Source organism: Pyrus communis, chromosome 14, assembly GCF_041283825.1.
Source record: "Pyrus communis isolate YQ-2024b chromosome 14, ASM4128382v1, whole genome shotgun sequence".
Taxonomy (NCBI): Eukaryota; Viridiplantae; Streptophyta; class Magnoliopsida; order Rosales; family Rosaceae; genus Pyrus; species Pyrus communis.
The window spans coordinates 10,933,359-10,953,969 of NC_142578.1; the positions used below are offsets into that span (position 1 = coordinate 10,933,359).

General features: G+C 35.8%; 1 protein-coding gene and 2 long non-coding RNA genes across 3 annotated transcripts; 2 read left to right on the forward strand and 1 right to left on the reverse strand.

Moving 5' to 3' along the window:
• Positions 1 to 2,209: 2,209 nt before the first annotated feature.
• On the reverse strand, positions 2,210 to 4,048 carry LOC137714005 (protein ROH1A). The gene has a single exon (XM_068453363.2). The coding sequence runs from the start codon at positions 3,761 to 3,763 to the stop codon at positions 2,585 to 2,587; it is 1,179 nt and encodes a 392-aa protein (XP_068309464.2). The 5' UTR covers positions 3,764 to 4,048; the 3' UTR covers positions 2,210 to 2,584.
• A 10,644-nt stretch (positions 4,049 to 14,692) lies between these two features.
• LOC148691223 (uncharacterized) lies at positions 14,693 to 16,149 on the forward strand. Its single transcript, XR_015955664.1, has 2 exons — positions 14,693 to 14,820; positions 15,801 to 16,149. It is a non-coding gene; the product is annotated as an uncharacterized LOC148691223 (long non-coding RNA).
• Positions 16,150 to 18,678: 2,529 nt separating this feature from the next.
• Positions 18,679 to 20,165, forward strand: LOC148691224 (uncharacterized). Its single transcript, XR_015955955.1, has 2 exons — positions 18,679 to 19,425; positions 19,523 to 20,165. It is a non-coding gene; the product is annotated as an uncharacterized LOC148691224 (long non-coding RNA).
• Positions 20,166 to 20,611: the final 446 nt, after the last annotated feature.

The window sequence follows — 20,611 nt, forward strand, 5'->3', positions numbered from 1 at the left end:
AGAAACCGGTAAATTTCGTAAAATGTTGTTGTTTACTACTCCATGTATTAATACTACTAAGTCAAGAATTTATTGATATGTGTTTTCTATTTTTTTGTAAGAGATGGGCAAAGTAACGCTATATATAACAAATTTGGTTTGACCTTAAGCCTTCAACATAATCGGTCTAGATATAAGCACAATATCAACAGAAAATACATGAGCATAAGTAGAATTACAAAGTTACAGGCCTTACTTCTCATAGGAGTTGAACTTAATCACTTGCAAATAATTCCTACATTGATATGATTTCAAATAATATATATGAATTCACGTGATAAAAGATATAATCACATTGATGCAGCACCACTTGAATACCCCACACTTGAAAAAAATCTCCCATCCTACTAGCTTTATTCCCTTTGTTACAGTGAAGACTTGAAAACTTCCATTGACGAATGATAAAAAAAAAGGAGCATAATTGGTGGATCACATGGGAAATGTGAAAGTGTAATCGACAACCACCCTCAAGAAGCTTCAAAAGTCACACAATTGTCCTTTTGTTAGCCAAAAACAAAGTCATATTCGTGTTTAATACCCCATTTGGCTTCTTAGACCATTTGCAAAGGTGAGGGTTTAGCTTAAATTTAAGCTTTAAAACCCGTCAAGCCATTTCTAATCATTGGGCTAGAATAAATCTTGGGAAGAAAAAAAATAATTTTGTACCAAATTTCCTCCAAAATTTAAGCCAAGATAGTGGGCGGACCCCAACTATGCGCCCAAGATATGGCTTAATAAATTTTGACTTAAATTGTTAAGCTTTATTCTGCACCATTGCACATGGTCTTAAGTGGTATCTTGGTTCCCCTTTAGGATAAATTGTAGGTATGCATTTCAGCAGTCTTCCATGTGATATTATTAGCTCGTTTTGAAGTGTTTTTGGTGAAAATGTTTTAGAAACCAATACTCAGTAAAAAAAATCAAGTGGATCATAAAAAAAACACTTGAAGTGCTTCCTGCAAGAAACACCAGAAGCACGTACATGGTGCTCTGCTTCTTCCAAAAAATAGTTTAAGTGGCTTTGAAATCCAAAATCAATTTTATCAAAAGTGTTTTCAGTAATTCTAAAAACATTTCCAAATGAGGCATATGCTTTTTGCCAACCTCAAATCTCAATGGTATAAAGCACACACGATCATGCATTATTTTTTCATCGTATAAACGTCTTAATTCGAATAATATTCTACTTTCATCATTTGAAGATCATTTCTAGAAAAAAACTTAATCAATTTGGAGCACGTAGCCATTCATTTGAGTTAAACATGTTAATAATTAGTCATGAAGATATTACTTATAATCATAATCATCGATTTATTTTGTATTTATGAATTGCTAGTCGTCTCCAAATTAAAATAAACTTTTTATAGGCATAATTTTTAAATAATGATAAGGAATCTAAACATTTCAATTACTACAAGATAAAATTATAACACATCCTCAAAGTAGGAATGAAGCCAAATACGATCCTATACGCATTGAACATATTTTAAACAAAATTTATCATAATCTACACAAAATAATATCTTAATTTATTCTAACTTTAGTTAGTGGGAAAAAAAAAAAGAAAAAGGAAAATGGTTTTAGAATTAGGAACTATTGCAAAACAAGTGGCACACATGAATGCCAATCACACTAATCATTGATGTTGCCTTTGCCCCAATTGCGGTTATAACTTTAAACTTTCGGTTGGTAGTTAAAGGCATCTTATCGTTTAACACTTGTAAACTATGGATGTGATTTCAATAATAATAAAATAAAAACTTTGGATGTGATGTGTCCATTAGAGTAAATTGAAGCTAGAAAGCCAAGCAGAAGCTGCAGAACATATCTTTTCAAAGTTTTTATTAATTTCTTTATTTTTAATCGTTAGATCAAATTTTCGGATCACTTGTTGTTTGGGCTTTAAAAGAAAGTATCTGGAGAAATCTATTTCCATCTTTCCCGTCACAGAACTGCGACCAGAGTATATCTTTTTCATTATTGAGGAATTTTGAATTGCCATAGGAACACATCTTGTTCGTCAAACAACTGTCGGAACACAATACACGTATGGAGAAATGTCCTCAACTTTCCAACAGATACTAACAACATTCTCATCATAAATCTAATGCTAGATTTATGAAAATTTTGCAAGAACAAATATTGACACAGAAAAAGAAAACAGGAGAACTGAAGAACTACTGGGTCTGATCATTTCAAGTTTAACCAAACAGCAAAGAGAAAACACCAACTGAATTGGGTATGTACATTTTCTCTTTTCAATTAGAGGTTCTGTACTCAAATAAACAAAAATTAACACCAAAAATGAAGGGGGAAAAAGAAAACAGAGTAGATAAGCAATGTATATACTTCAGCACAACCTTATAGACTGAAGCCATTAGGCTATTAGCTATATACTCCTACGAAAGGGAACGCTTCTAGTAACTATACTAATCCACTTTCCAAGATCGAAAAAAAAAAAAACCATCTTCCAATTCTTCATGGCGCCTTGAGCAATATGACGCCAGTGAAAGAGAATTTGTGACTGGTGAGTGCCCAGGTATTATTACATGATGGGCGCTGAGGGTTTACCGCCTTGGTCCAACACCTCAAGCACCTCAGTCCTGCTCCTCACCACCCTATGAAACAACTCTCTGATTTGCATCTGCAAAGGCACCAAACCCTCCTCCATCCTCCTACAGCTCTCCACCAGCTCTGCCACCTGCGCGGCCACCTCCTCCAGCTTCTCTGCCTCTGCGGGGAACTGAAACGAGTCCGAAAATTCAATCAAAGACTGCCCCAATTTCTCCATCCTCTGCATCTCCTCAAGCAAACCAGCGGACCCCTTCTTCTCTTTCTTCTTCCACTCCTCGGCGATCTTCTCCTGAATCCCGATCATGGACTGCGGCCAAGACAAATTCCTTGGAACCGGAAGGTGAGTCATCAACCCGGTCCTCTCTTGACACGGAATTGCCGCCACCAACATCCACATCACAAACACCATAATCGTGCTCATTATATAAACTGGCTGAGACAATCCGGAGGCCTCATTGCCTTTCGGCGCCACCAAATTGCTCGACATCGCTTGAATTTGCTTTGCCGCAGACCAGCCTTTAGACATACCCCACGACAAGGCCCGAAAATGCCCGACAGCTCGGTCTTTACTCGGGGCGGAAACGCCCTGTCTGCGGCCGAAAGACCAGGTTCTCTCGGTGGCTTTGTTTCCACCTCCTTCCTTGTCCTCCACCGCCATCCCTGTCACCAGCGAATGCAACGCCCTCTTAGCCCTCCGAACCTGGCCATCCCCAAGCGGCCTCTGTTCCAAAGCAGAGACTGCAATCTCGGCCAGCTTCTGAAAATGCCTGACCGACTCGATCCCGTGGGAGACCGCGTTGCAAATGTCCAGAGCTTTGACAACGCGGTCCAAGAACTCAGGGACAAGCCGGTCGAGTGGTGCCTTGGAAATCTGTGATGGGTCCCGACCCATCAGCAGAACGGCCTTGAACTCGGCCTCGCAGCAGAGGAAGACGTCAAGGAGCTTCCGGACCCAAGCAATGGATAAAATTGGGTCGGACGGGCAGTCCTCCGGCGGAGATAGGAGGTCGGAGAAGCGATCCGCCACGTGCTTCTGGAAGTGTTCGAGGTCTTCGAGCTCCTGTTCGTGGTTTCCGTCCATGGAAACCACCTGGTTTCGTCGGATGCTGATTCGGTTCAGAAACGAACCCTGATTATCTGTTGCGCCCATTTTCTGGATTTTCGAATTTGTTTGCTTTTTCTGAGATTGAAGAGTTAGAAGAGGAGAGAAATGGGAAGCAGGTGGAGAGAGAGAAAAAGCGAAGGAGGAGAGAGAGAGAGGAGTAGTGTCGAAAGATAAGGGGAGTCGGGTGGTTTTTGGCAGTTACATACGCTGCGAAATAAATGGGGTCATGGATTGTCCACCGACGAGACCGTTTCTCGTTCCTTTTTGTGGACGCTGACCGGGGATTTTGTTCCAAGTTTAGCCTTCATCTTCCCTCTTAATTGCAAGCCCAATGCAAAACAATAATGTTTCAAATATGATCAGTTGGTGTAGCTGCATTTGGTTGAAAGAGATATGAGGTTTTGCCTCATACGCATGCGACAACAATCTTATATAAATATATATAGAGGGTTTGATATTACGTTATGATTCTTTGTAGTGTGAATTATTATGGATAGATTAACGATCCACTGTAAAAGTTTCTATATTAATATATATGTTGTAGAAGAAAAAACAAGGTGAAGCAACATTAAAAATACATGATTACATGAATATATATGTATATGTATGTATATAGTAATTAGTAAATACGTAATTTGCACCAAATATAGATAAAGAGGAAACATAACGTAAATTATTCGTGTTGGAAAAGAAGGAAGGAAAACTTAATCATATGACAAATCAACTATAACGAAAAGATAGGTTTACAACGTCTGGAAGCCAGACTTGTGGCCAGGGGAGGCTGAAATACCTCTATGAGTCTTCCAACCCTCGGAATGGGTGGATAACCATGACTTGCCACCAGTTGTCCCACATTTTTTTTTTTTAAAAAAGAAAGATATGTTTACAACACGCTTCATATTTTCAAAGTGTACAAATTATAGATTCTTAACATGTTCTTGTAATTGTACTCTTTTCATGCTTTTGAGGTGTTATTTATAGTGGTGAATTCTGTAGGATTACCGTGACAGAACTTTCATACCAAATGTTTGATATTAAAAATTTAGTACTATTATCATACCAAATTTTTTATATGCCTTAAAATTCAATTGGCATGGTATGATAATGGTAATGGTATGCCTTAAAATTAATTAGGTTTGTTTCATTTTTGTTGTTAAGCAAGTAGCCCATGTTGGAATCAAGTTTGTGCTCCACTGTGTGTAGAGGAGATGTGCACAAACTCGACTACCTGTAAAAGCACAAACGATCGTAACACAACCTTGGTACCAGTGGGGTACCGACCAAAGGTCATTCGACAGTCAAGTTAGTAATATATGAGGCTCAAGCAGTGGGCAAGTGAATAAAGTATGTGATAATTACATTATTAGAGATGAAGCGTTGTGTAGTTATATATTCGGGGGAATGACCTTTGGGATACATAATGTGTACTAAATGGGAGAATCCTTAAAGAATATCTAGAGATAAATATTGCTTCATTTTAGGAGTGTGATTACTTGGACCACATGTGAATCCCTATATTGTAGGAATCTCTAAGAATATAGGAAACTTATCTGATCACCAATCGGATCAAGTTTTTGTATCTTGCAAAACAAGAATTGTAAATCTCAGTGAACACAGGAATAGTGGTATCACGGGTCTGTTTGAGCAGCTTAATCCGACCAAAGATGTTGAGTCTATGATCGTACTTCTGAGGTATTTGTATCCCAATGCGTCTTACTCCAAACCTGGAAAATCATGGTCCCACAATTGCCCCTAACTATGTATCTGAAATGGTTGTTTCGTGATAGAGAATTTATCACACACACAAACGGGTTAAAAACTCCTATATTACTTGCAAGAATGACAATGTTGTTGTAGTATAAACGGTTCTCACAAGGTCGTTCTCCACAGGGATTATTAAATAATTCGAAACAAACCAAATTCCAATTAATTATTGTAAAGCAGAAAGTTGAGATGATTGGTTTTATAACCTACTTAAATTAAAACGAATTTAATTAATAAAAATAAATTAATTTGCAATATTAAAGATGAAGGGGAAAGAAAAATGTTTTGGAAAAATCAAATTAAGAAAGCACTAGGGTTCCACCATCACCTAGCAATCCTATGTATTTTTACCAATTACTTATGATCTACACATGCCACTTTGAAGGTTAGGTTTTTGTAATATATATTCTACTTGGAATCTCCAACATAGAACGTATATCTAACATGCAACCCGTCCGGACATTTGGATCAAATCTGTACATGAGAGACTCATTATGCTTTATGAAAACCCTTTGAAAAACCATGCAACCCTTAAGACGTAGTGTTCATCTTAAGTGAAATTACAATTATTAATCACAAGAAACCAGCGTCAATTTAAGGGAACCTTCCGACCAAAACTACATCAAATTACTTTTCTAAGGATCCTAATGATGATTAGACATTAAGACAATTAGATAGTTTTAATCACGGTGATCAATAATTCAAAGTACGCATACAATCAATCACAAACAATTAAATAAAAATTACATATTCATGCTAAGGCTTAAGGCTTCGCCCTAACAAAACGAATTAGTTACACATATTCATAATTGAAATCATAGAAAATATTATTAAGAAAATGATTGAAAACACCTTAAAGTAGAAAATCTCCAATAACCCTAGCAATTACTCTCTGTCTCCAAAGTTGCATAAAATAAAGCATATCTCAAACTAGGGCTGACTAAAACCTTAAATATCTCCCTCAAAGCCAGCCGCACAAACCCTAGGAACCAAGTCTCTTATTTCCACTAGGAAGCTAACTAATAATAAAATATATTAAAACATAAAGTCCTAATTAAACTAGGAGAAACTGCACAGAAACTGCAACCACGTTTTAGTCTCAAATCTCCCCCAAATCCGACCCAAGATAGCTTGTTTTAAAGATAAAAATGTTTTGAACACATCTCCAGAAGGCCACGAACCCATCCGAGGTCATCTTGGATCTTGGGCTCCAAAAAGGTCATTCAAGCCCAAAACGTCATTATTCCAGCACTGCTCATGGCTCCTTTATTTTATTGCCCGAAAATCATCGCTTGGTAGAAAAAATTGATATTTTGACACGATCAAGCCAAGTGACCCACGATCGTCCTCCAACCAGAATTACTCCAAAATTCGTCCATTTGACCATGTTTTGCTCCAGAAGAAGTTGAAAATCCTATATTAAAAATACAATTCAAAGTATCAAAATTCTTCTAAAATATTAAACAAAGTATACTAAGAATAGGGTAAAATATATAATATGAAATTAACTCATCATTTCGCTTAAGGATGGATAGTTATCCAAAGACCATGACTTTCAAAGTAAATCATAATACATACCGTTTGATGTTCTTTTTCTACTTGGCGAACCTGCCTTGTAATCCTTGCAAAATAAACGAGACGTTCCAAATTCAGGCATGCAACCTCAAAACTTGTGGCAAAAAGACAACAATGATGGGGTGTTTTAGTTGCATATGCGCACAAACGAGGAATTGTTGTTTACATTTTCAAATGATTCCGACTGTCGAATTCGCAGATCTGGAGACAAGACGATCCAGATTTAACAGTAAATGACTTCGAAATATCTTTTATAAATATCTTCACACTTCCGAACTTTCAAATTTCTTGTTCTCTTTTGAGATTTCTGCAAGTCTTTAGCTTCCTTTCTTTTGAACCCAAACTTTCCAACCAAAATAATAGCCTCATCGAGTGTCTTTCTGCCCCAGCAACCAATTATGATTCGCACTATGGTCCTCCGATGATTAGAATACATAGCGAGGATAATGGTGGGATGTTCTTCTGCCATCGCCAAAATCTATCGAATGATTGCAAGGTCTGGTGGGAAGCTGACCAAGATATTCACCCCTGGTACCTAAATTTGGCCCTGAAGTTTCCCATTTCTGAAGAAGATATTAGTATGCTTCAATCTATCTCCAAGCAATCTCACTCCCGCTTTGTACCGTATTATCACCTCCTTCGAGTTGCTGAACAAATGGTTAAGGCAAACCTTGGACTTCAAGAATTCCGTATGTTTTACATTATGAGGAGGAGCTCAGATACCCATTACTTCTTCCAGTCCAGGTAGTCTTTTGTGGAGGGCCTACATCATGGATTTACCTAAACACGATAAGGACTAGCACGAGGATATCTTGGTGGAAGCCAAAGGCTGGGAAGGCAACATCTCTAGAGTTCGAGTTTGGAGCATGTTCGTGGGCTAAGCTTGAGCTATTATCTCTCCCAGGTAATTAGTTTGTTCAGTTTGAACTGCAAACTAGATTCAACACGTACGTTATGTTATCCAGATTGTTAATGTTAAGTATGGAGGAAAAGAATTTGCAATAATCCTCAATTTTCATTGGAGAAATGCAAATTCCACGTATATACTTGTGTAATGGCAGTTTGGAGATTTACTTGCAAACGAAGGGTACGAAGAAGGTTGAGTGATGTAAGCACGTAGAGGAAATAAGAACTAGGCGAAGCGATATGTAGATGTACGCGGTTCGATCGTTGTTCTGTGACAAATAGACAGTCATGGCTTGGTCCGAATAAAAAAGGAAAAAGTAAATGCCTTGACCGGGTCTTGCTTTCCCTCCCTCTCTGTCTCTGCTTTGGCTTTTAGACAAGTGATCCCTTTGCGATTCCCTACGGCGCTTCAGCACGATCCACATCTGCTCCCTCCTTTGCTTTCGTCACCTTTTATTTTGCCTCGATATCTCGATTTATTTGGATTTGTTTAGTATGGTTTTTGCTGGTTTTGCTTTATAATTGTAGGTTTCCCATAATCTTTTTGATGATTAATTATTGAATTAATATGTTGATAAAAAATGTATACCAACAAATTTTTATTAAAATATTCTACATCCACCGTATATTTGAGAATAAAAAAGTTTAAATATCTTAACTCCACTCTAACTAACATCGAAATATTTTGTGATAAAACTTTACACTCATCGAAATGTGCAAGTGGTAATTAATGGTGTTGTTGATAGTGGGCATTTGACCTGTCTCTATGATAATTTTACATGGTATTAAAAGAACTAGGGAGAGGGACCATAACCCACGTGATGGGTGGGTCCCCTTGGCCACCTACATGTAGGGTGAGTCTCCTTGACAATGTATGGATCTCTCACGTGTGACCTACTAATTGGGTCACACGTTGTATCTCTGAGAAAATAAGAGTTTAAATATCTTAACTCCACTTCAACTAACATCGAGGCCTTTTGTGTAAAACCCCACACTTGTTAGACTGTGTAGATGATAATTAACAAGTTGAGAACATTATCATCGTTGTTGGAAGTCAATCTTTAACCCATCTCTCTAATAATTCTAAGTTTTATGGTATTGTTCATGACTCATAATGACATAGTGGAATATACTCGACGACACACAGGATTTTCTTCTAGTTTTCTTATCAACTTTGTATAAAAGTGACAATTCCAACAAGCTTAAACCCAACATAAAAGTAGCTTTGGTTTGACATAAAATTATCAAGAATTTCCTTATAAATCCTAGTTGTAGATATCATTGGAGTTTCGTGGCCCTCATAATATTTTTATATAATCTTTCATTTTCTTTGGGGCTTATGTCCCATTGCCAAAAGGAAACATGTCAAGAAATAAACGCATTTTAGAGTAGCTCCACCATTGTGATAGCCCGGTGGACCGGGGAGGTATTCAATCCAATTGCCTCCCCTCCTTGCTCTAGCCTATGCGGGAGATTGGGCTGAGGGGGGGCCCGAGTGAGAGGGCGGGCTCGAATCGCAAGCTCGAGTGCCTTAAGGTAAGTTGATGCAAGGCTGATATCAGGATCATATCATCCATATTATAAAATTAATAAAAAATGTAAAAAAGTAATAAAAAATTAATAAAAAAAAGTAAAAAAATTTAAAAAATGTAAACAATTAATAAAAAAATCCGAAAAAAAAAATTTTAATTAAAAAAAAAGATTCAATTTTTCTCTAAATATCTTATCATTATCTTCCACCTTACACCATAATTTTATATTTTCTCAAATACTTTGGGTTGTAATTTCTTATTTAATGAAACGTGGTACAACGAGACCAATTAAAAATCATATTCGAAATTTGAAATAAGATTACTTTTTATTATTTTATAAAATAAAAAATACTAATATTTTATTACATATTGCCATGGCTATTCAGTTTAACGGTGGAGATGCAAAAGACAATTACTGTTCATTAAAGGTAGTTAATGTTCACTAGAAGGGATTCACTAGGCAGTTGCCCTGGGGGACTTTTCCTACATTGGAGCTGCTCTTATAGGGCACCACGTTTGAAAGTTAGAAGCTGAGAGAGAGAGACAGAGAGAGAGAGAGAGAGAGGGCGGCCTCCTCATTGCCATAGATTTATTCAAGTCAATTATCTTGGATAAAAGAGATTAGGATAAGGGGTTGCCCCTTCTCCATCATGACGATATTTGATGTGAATGACAATGCATTGTTAATTGTGGCGTAAAATGAGAAATAAGAGTAATGTTACTTATACCATGTTTTTATATCATATTTTTATACCATCTTAGGTGTCATTTGATATGTACAGCCACATCATTTAAAAAATTTTGCAAAACCCAAGGAAAGGAAGGAGAAAGACTCCTTGTATATCACAATCATCATTTAATTAACTAGTTTTTCTTAATTATTAGTTTATTAAATAATGAACTAAATTTAAAAATCAGATTAATTCAAATGATGTGATTGTTCATATCAGATGCCACTTAAGATGATATGAAAATGTGATACAAAAACATGGTATGCATATCATTACTTTGAGAAATAAAGTTAAGAAAACCAATGTGGGTGATTAACAAATTAAATAATAAAACCTAAAGGACTTGGGTTTAGGGTTTAGGGTTAAGGGTTAAAATTCCCATCACATGCCACTCTATTATGGTTTGGTGTTCTTTTTCTTCATTAATAAGTGAAAGCTTTTAGGTTTGAATCTCGAGAGTAGTGAGTTCGTAATCAAGCTACTCCCCCAAATCCCATAGAAGCCATGTTTAGCCAAATTAGGTAACTTTTAGCGCGATTTTAAAAGACACTTTTAAGTGGTAGATTTGATGGGATTTGTAGAATCAAAATGAACTTTTGAGGATTGTGAGACTTATCATTTATCCAAATAAATATCATATGTTTTTCTCTTTTTCTCATAAAAAAAAACTAATAATTAAACGTCAAAACCATCCTCGCGTCTCATCAGCAAGAGAAGAAAAATTGCAGAAAAAGAGAGACTGCACTTGCTGATGAAATTGCAGAAAAGAGACTGCATAAGAGAAGGAAGTTGCAGAATAGCCATTAGGTTTTGCTGTGTATTGATGTTTGAATTATGTACACTCTAGTTGACTTTGTATTTAGCTGGAGACGTTGATTAAAGAAGAAGTCGAAGAACCAGAGGATGCCATGGCAGAAGAAAAAAAATGGAATTATCTTGAACTGTGTTGGTAACTCGCGAGTGTGTGGTTCTGTCTGTATATTATCATACGAATACCTTCGATAAGGATTACAAATATAGCAGATTATATACGTGAGTTTAATAGAGTGCATGATAAACATAAATACTGAACAATATTATCAAAGAGAGTTTGAACTACACTACGACTTATCAACTTCAGAGGTTAATCTGCACTGGGACTTCTTCACAGCAGCAGTGGAACAGACTTCACACAACCTTAATTAGCTTATCACGACTGACCAAAGGCAATTCGCCATGATTTGATGGTGACAGAGAGGATTGGCGGAGTGCAATACGGTCTAATGCTAATTGATAGAGGTTTTGACCATCTGCAAAAGTAGAGTTAAAAATACTTAAAAATACTTGTAAGAGTACAAGGTAATCGTAGTATAGCATCTCAAGTAAAGTCGTTTTCTGCAAGGATTGTTTGAATAATTTGTATTTAAACTAATTCTTAATTAACTATTTAAAACAAGGTTTCGAAAAAGTTGATTTTATGACCTAGAATATTAAAAACGAATTTTAAATTAAATCAATTAAAGAAACCAATTTCAAGGGGAACAATCTTAGAAAATAGTGATAAAATGACATTAGGGTTCCGCCATCCCCTTAACAATCTTATGTAATTTTATTAATTACTTGTGAATTACACATGCAACTTTGAAGGTTAGTTTTCCTTATGCATATTCTACTTGTGGCATTCAAGTTAGAATGTATATCAAACATGCAATATGTCTGTGGCATTCAGATTAAATATAAACATGCATGACTCATTACGCTTTGTGAAAACCCTTTGAAAAACCATGCAACCTCTAAGATGTGGCATTCGCCTTAGGTGAACTTACAACTATCAATCACAAGAAGCAATACTCAATCCTCTGGTGGCATTCCGACCGAATTGCATTTGATTACTTATCTAAACATCCTAATTGTAGCTAAGCATTAAGATATAGAGACAGTTTAAATATAGTGATTAATAATTCAAAGTATGCATGCATAATATCATAAGCAATTAAATAAAGACTACATATTCATGCTAAGGCTCAAGCCATCGCCCTAGCAAATGGAAATTAGTTACGAAGAACCATAAAACAAAAGGAATTTTATTCAAAATAGAATAAGGATAGAAAACACCTTGAAATACAAATCGTCAAACTCTAGCTAAGTTCTCCAAATTGATGCATGCTCCCCTTTTCTAATGGCTAAATAGCCTTTTTATACTATTACAAAATAAAATCCTACTTAGAAAATGTCTTCTTAAAAGTAGGAAACATAATAGAATAATATACCTAGGAAATAAAAGGTTTCCTATTTAAACTAAAATTCGGACTTCTTAGAAAATCAGATTTTTGACTAACCAAATCAACTTTGATTTGGTATTTTAAAGCTTGAGACGTCCCTAACAAAGCCTCAGAAGGAATCTTCTTCAAAATATGCCATATTGACCTCTAAAATATTCAAAACGTCTAGAAACGTGAATTTGGGAAAGCTACGCACTGGGCCTTTATTTCATCGCCACGGTCAAACGGCTTGGTATAAAATCTAGAATTTTGACACAATCATCTTGAAAGACTCAAGAACATCCTTCAATTAGAATCACTCCAAAATTCATCCGTTCGATCACGTTTTTCTCTGGAGGAAGTCGAATGTCCTACATTGAAATTACATAATAAAGTATCAAAATTCTACCAAAATAACCAATAAACTATAATTAAGAATAGGGTAAAATATATGGTATAATATCGCCTCATCAAATACCCCCCAAACTTAGCTTTTTGCTTGTCCTCAAGCAAAACAAAACTAGAAAACAAAAACAAAAGCTAACAAACTAAAAACTTAAACAAAACTTAACTAAGACAATTTTTCACTTTCAAGTTGCAATCCATAGAAAACTTTAAAATTTAGAACATCTTTTCAAAAGTTCCAACCAATCCCATCACAGAGTCTAAGCCATTTAGAATCAATTAGAAAAGAATTCACAAACTTCCTTCGGTGTAAAGTGAACCAACATAATTAAGGAGACTCGACTAAAACTCTTACAACTCGTCTTCTTTATTTAATACTTCACACATATTAACATCACATACTTTTTTTTTTTCCTTTTTTCTTTTTTATATATATTTTTTTAAATTTCTTTTTCAGTAAGATCGGTCGTGCAATGCTAGTTCCCTTAAGCTTTCTATCCAACCCATGTAGCGAGTTTTAGGTTATTGACTCCCAAACCATAAGGCTTTAGGGCACTAGGTGTAGAACACCCCTAAGGACTCACTAACTCGAGCTGAAAATGCTACGAAACCAACTAACCACACTACCCCATGCCAAAACTATACCGTTTGAGGTGAGAATCACTGTTGATCAAGCAGAACTGGCTCGATTACCAAGTAAAGCCTTGGGTGGAACAATTATTACTTTATTTGTAACACATACTAAACTTTACTTTACTAAGAACAAAAATTAAAATACGCTTAGACTACAAGTAAGTGTTTCAATCTCACTCCCCACAAACCATGTTGGTGTGAACGTGAAAATTTTGAATGCATAACTCATGAATTAATGTCTAAGCAATGATAAATGGAAGAGACTCTATTGTGGGATTAATCTTCACCATGTCCATTTGTTCTAACATTTAAAATAATCTATGAATATTAACTTTAAAAGAATGAAAATTTTTTATTGACTCAAAAATTAAAAACCTAAAATTCTATTTCCCAAAATAAACTTAAATCACACATTGTCCTCAAGGTGTGAACAATAAAATAAACATGACAAAAATAAAATAAGACTATAAAAAAACTCAAATGAATAAAACTACCAAAGAAAACTAATAAAAACTAAAAATAAATAAACAAACGATAAGAAAGAAAACAAGCAAATAAGAAATTATAAAACAGAAAAATAAAGAAAGAAAAGAAAACAGAGGCACTGGATTCGAAGTGGTGACCTGGTGCAGGGAGAATATGCACGGACAACACTGATGAAGCCACGGAACACGCACGGACAACACTGATGAAGCCATACATGTTGAGAGAAACCCTATTTAAGCTTTTCAGCATTCCATTGCTCATTTCCTCATTTTTCACACCCTAGCAGTTGAGAGGATCTCCCTCTCTCCAGCATTTCACCTCGAGCCTAGAGCCGTGAAAACTCCTTATCTCTAACCTTCATCCCATCTCTACTTTCTAGTCGTGCCACCATAGCCATTTTGTCCAAATTCGTATCTCATATTCAAGCTATAACCTGCAATAAAAAAATAAAAAAATAAGGCATATCCAGAACTTCGGATTTGAGAAATGAAACCCAGAACTTCGAAGCCATATCCGCAGCCCCAGCTCACCGACTCTCAAAAAAAAAATAAATAAATAAATAAGGCACACGATCTTTCTTTGGCTCACTATATGTGAAATAAAAAAATAAAAAAATAAGGCACACGATCTTTCTTTGGCTCACTATATGTTCTCAGTGCTTTATTTATTCTGAAAAAGACTCTGGACTCCTCATGCATGTGAGTTGACTTTGATGCAGATCCCATTCGTGGTTAGAAGAAGAGGCGCAAAGATAGAATTGGCACGGGTGCAGAAATCCAAAGGGAAACCAAGTAGCAGACATCTCAAAATCCTCACGGTCAGAATTACAGGTACAAGTCTCAACCCCGAAAACTTATTTTTCGATGTACATCTGTTGAACATAGTCCTTGGATTTGTGATTCAATTTTTTGGTGCATGCATCCCAGATTTGTGCTAGGAGTTGAATCAGTTTCTCTGCATCCAGTGTGGTCTCTGTCCTGCATCCATAGACCTAACAGTTTCCATTATACTCATGTATTTTTTCTATTTTGTATGCATGCTGCCCTGAATAAATGTGATGAATATTGAGCTAAATGTTGCACCAAAGGGATCCTGTGCTCCCTTCTGTGTTGCTTGGATCCCACCCCCAAACTTGTAGGTAATAATATTTTAAACAAAATGCGAGGGAGTGCTTGAGTGAGATGGGACGCCAAACAATGCAAAAAGGGCTTCATCACCAACCCTACTGAGTATTTCTGGAACTCTGCCTGTGCATGTTTCTGCATCGATTAATTTCTGCACTTTTCGTTGATGATGAATGCTGCTCGGTTGAATTTGCGCGTTCAATGGATATCGAGGGCTGAATTGCCTCCAAATGCAACCTGCAAAGATCACTAGAATAAACCCAAAATAAAATAGTGATTAACTAAAAAAAAATGTCTATTTTTGTGTTTTTCAATTTTCTTGATTTTCTTTTTTCGCGATAAAGAATAAAAGCAAGAAAAATAAAATGAACAGAAATAAAAAGAAAAGAGTTTCAAAAAATTGGGTTGCCTCCCAATTAGTGCTTTAGTTAATGTCTATAGCTAGACAAATGTGAATGAGGCTGATGATCACGTCACTTGTTTCTTCAGAATCAACCATTCCTTGATAGCATCATACGGCAACAGTAGGTACGAAATGAGTTAATGTTTATTAGTGGTTGAATTCTTCATAATTGCCCTTATATGTGAATGAATCTTTGTGATCAAATAGGGTCCCCTCCATTCATGCTTGTGTTTCCCTTGAATTGACTTCAATCTTGTATTTAATACCCATAATTTCTGTATAGGTCGAATGCCTTGACGAAGGATTGGACTACTGTTAAGCTTTTTCTTCTTCCAGTTGTAGAATGCAGCCTGCTCGATGGACCTGCACTCAATTTCTACAATTATGATTGGCTTCACTACTACAATATTAGCTTTAGGTGGTGGATGATGGTGGCGGATATTAGAAAAATCATGTCGGATAAATTATATCCGACACATCATTTAATTAGTGGCATATATTAGAAAAATATTGTTAGTTATATCCAACATAAAGTTGTAGCGGATATTTAGTGGCGGATATCAAACAAATCCTGTCGATTATAACCGACATAAATTGACTATTTTATTATTTTACTTTCTGGCAAATATTATTTTAGTATTCTGCCAGTCATAACCGACAAAAATGAAAGTTTTATTATTTTAAAATGTTATATTGATTAAACATAAATAAATAAACACATATTTAAAAAAAAAAATTCACTCATGACCCTAAAGTCTAATGAACCCAATTCCCAAGAGCCATAAATTTTCTGAGAGAATAATAACAACAGACTACAATCTGAAACTTTATCATTTTTGTAATAAGGATTATGCTCCCTCACAGGCAATCGACAAGATACAAAGAAATTCAAACAATTTTTTTAATGCGTCACAAAGCACATTGTCTGGCACATAAACACACATGAACATCTGGTGTACTCTATCATGTCTGATTTTATTATTTTAAAATGTTATATTAATTAAAAATAAATAAACAAATGTTTTAAATATTATTTTTCACTCATGGCCCAGTCGGATATAACCGACACAAACAAAGAAAATTTTGGACGGTCGACAAAATAATCTCTGAATGTGTTTTTTTTTTTTTTTTTTTTGTGATTTTTTCCACATACTATCTCGGAGTATATACAAACATATTTGACGGTTAGAGCGTTGAAACTAGTTTCGTAGAATACATATCCTATCAAATTGATAGATTTAACAAACACATAAGAGTTAATGTTATACTTCCATTAAGTATAAAATAAGATTTATCCACTAGTGTAAATATTTTAAATTGAAGATCGAATTCATTCATTGCATTCTTATAGGATTGAGGAGTGTAGCTACAAAAAATCATCAAAATCGAAGCTAAAATAACCGTTAAATTGTGATTTTTCGTTTATAACCATCGAAAACTTTTGTTTCGTTACCTAATCTCTGAATGTTTGTTTTTTGTGATTTTTTACGTATGCGATCTTGGAGTGTGTACAAACAAGTTTGACGGTTGGATAGCTGAAAAACGTTTCGTAGAATGCATATCGCATCAAAATGGTAGATTAAACCAACCCTTAGAGTTAATGTTATACTTCCCCATCAAGTATAAAATAAGATTTTGTGGTATCCACTAGTGTAAATATTTTAAATTGAAGATCGAATTCGTTCAATACATTCTTATAGGGTCAAGGAGTGTAGCTGTAAAAAATCATCAAAATTGGAGCTAAAATAACTGTTAAATTGTGATTTTTCGTTTATAACCGTTGAAAACTTTTGTTTTGTTACCTAACCCTGAATGTTTTTTTTTTTTTTGTGATTTTTTACATATGTGATCTTGGAGTGTGTACAAACAAGTTTGACGGTTAGATCATTGAAAAAAGTTTTCGTAGAATGTGTATCGCGTCACAATGGTAGATTAAATAAACACTTAAGAGTTAATGTTATACTCCATTAAATATACAATAAGATTTTTGTGGTATCCACTAATGTAAATATTTTAAATTGAAGATCAAATTTATTCATTGCATTCTTATAGGGTCGAGGAGTGTAGCTGTAAAAAATCATTAAAATTGGAGCTAAAATAACCGTTAAATTGTGAATTTTCGTTTATAACCGTCGAAAACTTTTGTTCCGTTATGTAATCTCTGAATGTTTGTTTTTTACGTTTTTTTTATTATGCAATCTCGGAGTGTGTACAAATAAGTTTGATGGTTTGATCATTGAAAAAAGTTTCGTAGAATGCCTATCGAGTCAAAACGGTAGATTAAACAAACACTTAGAGTTAATGTTATACTTCCCCATCAAGTATAAAATAAGATTTTGTGGTATCCACTATTGTAAATATTTTAAATTGAAGATCAAATTTATTCATTACATTCTTATAGGGTCGAGGAGTGTAACTGTAAAAAATCATTACAATCGAAGCTAAAATAACTGTTAAATTGTGAATTTTCGTTTATAACCGTCGAAAACTTTTGTTCCGTTACGTAATCGCTGAATGTTTGTCTTTTATGATTTTTTACGTATGCGATCTTGTAGTATCTACAAATAAGTTTGACGGTTAGATCATGAAAACTAGTTTCGTAGAATGCATATCTCTGTTAAATTTGCCTAAATTTTGAAGTGGAAAAAGTAATTTGTGCTCAATTTTTATTCATGTTTTTCAAGTATTGATTAAACAATATTTAGTTTGTGTGATGAAATTTTCATTGTACAATTCTCTTTTTGTTTCGTTATTATTATCTATTAAATCAAAAGTGTAAAAATTATCTATTAAACCAAACAATTATTTAATTTTTAAAAATATATTCTATTTAAATACATATTATTTATTTATTTATTAAACCAAACAATTAAAATCGTAACAATTTTTTTTTTGGTGGGGGGGGGGGGGGGGAATTTAAAATTTTGGGGGAAAGTTTAAAATTTTCAAAGGGAATTTTGGGGGGATTTATGCCGCCATTTTGTTTCTGTCGGTTATAACCGACAGTAATGAAAATTTTCTGTCAGTTATAACCGACAGTAATGAAAGTTTTCTGTAGTCTAATCCTTCTGATCAGTCTAGGTGAGGTGAAGTGAGACGCGGGTGGTTGGTTTTGCTTCGAGCCTCGCCCATTTATCCCATCCCCTTCTCACTATCCACAAACTCCTCCTTCTCTCTCATCACACTTTTTCTCTCTAAAACTCACCCCCCCACTCATGTCTCTCTCTCTCATCGTTTTCTCTCTCTGCGCCTGCTTCCAACAATGGCTCTGCAGTCGGTGACGCCGAATGCTCAGCTTCTTCACTGCTCCAGGAATGGCCACTCCCCCGCCACCCAGCCGTTCCAGAATGGATTCTTCGTCGTCGATTTCGTCGGCTTGTGCGGTAAATCAAAGCGTACTTGCAGGAAATTCAGAGCCGCCTCCGGCCATCGCACCTTCCCTTATTTCGTCTCCAAGAATTGCCACTCGGTTAACACCGTTCTTGACCTTTGACACAGCAACGACGTTGTTGCCTTGGATCAATCACCTCTGATGACTCCTGATTTAAAACCTAAGGTATGCTTGCTTTGCTTTCACACTCACTTTTATTGAGAGGAGGAGGATGAGGAGGAAGTGTTTGTTTGGTTGCGGGGAATATTGTAAACGTGTTTTGTGTGTCTGTTTTAGTTGTCAGTAGTATGATGTTTGGTATTAGTGAGCTTGTTGTATCTAATATAATATCTATTAATCAGGTTGTTCTTCTAGGTTCTTCTAGGTAGTGTTTGTTTGGCTTCATTCATGGAAGTATAGTATCCATTTTTTATTGCTTTCAAGTGTCCATGTTTTTTCTGACTTTCCCGAAAAGTGGAATGTGTGATTTCAGTTACAAACTTACAGGTCACAAGTCGTTGATTTTGGGGAACTGTGGGTACGAATTTAAACTTGCTAAAATTTGTTAGTAGTTAGTAGTTACTTGGCCAAGAGGTGATTGAAAAATTTGAATAATTTTGTCTTGTTTGTTTTAGTGGGTTGGATGATGTTGGTGGTGGTGCTACGAGCGGTTGTCGTCGCTCAAAACGGTTAGCACAACATTATGGTGTTGATGCTGCTCGAGTCACCTCAAATACGGCGTAGTAAGGGACAACCCATCCCATGAACTCATCGGACTCGAACGACCCCATGAACCAGGGTAGAAACGGGTGAGGGTTTAGGTTGGATAGTCTGGTTAAGACCTGGATTTCCCAACAGGCGCGGCACTCGGCGTCTAGCATGGAGCGATGGGCGGACTTGTCGACAACTTTGAGAGCGAACGAGCGACGGGCGGAGGGGTCGGATGACGGGTCGTGGACTAAGAAAATGGTGCCCATTGCTCCCTTGCCTAAGACTTTAAGGGCCCTGAGGTTTTCGAGATTGAGCTCTGGCGAGGTTTGGGATGGTGAATGCAAGGGATATGGAAAATGCAGAAAGTGGATTATATTTTTTTATAGTATTACTATAATTGCTGTCGGTTTTAGCCGACAAGAATTCTTTTATTTATTCTTATTAATAAACTTTCTGTCGGTTATAGCCGACAGAAGTTCTGGCGGTTTTAGTATTTTCTGTCGGTTTTATCTGACAGAAATTCTCTTATTTATTTATTATAAATATATATTCGACACAATTTCTGTCGGTTTTAGAGTATTTTCTATCAAAAAATTCATTTCCTGACGCTGGCAATTCTGTCGCTTATTATATCTGCCACTGCATTCATTTTCTGTTGGATTTTGCTTAAAATCCCACAGTAATATACGTTTCTTGTCGGTTATCATAGCGACACTAATAAATGGTTTTGTAGTAGTGCTTTGCTGGTGCACTGTCAGTTTCAAAGCTTTCCTGCATTTTTATGGGTTGCATTGCAGCCTCTTGAAAAAGGATGTGTGGTATATAGACTTAGGTAGTGGCAAATTCTATTGAAATTGCAGGATCAGTAACTTCCTCCATTGGGCTAGGGTCATCGCTTGGTGATTCTTCAATTCTGGCGTCTTCCTGCATATAGTCATAACTCATTGCACATAGGGATGTTTGAATTACACAGCATTCCTCCTAATCTTGTGGCACATTAGGCTGCTCAAAAG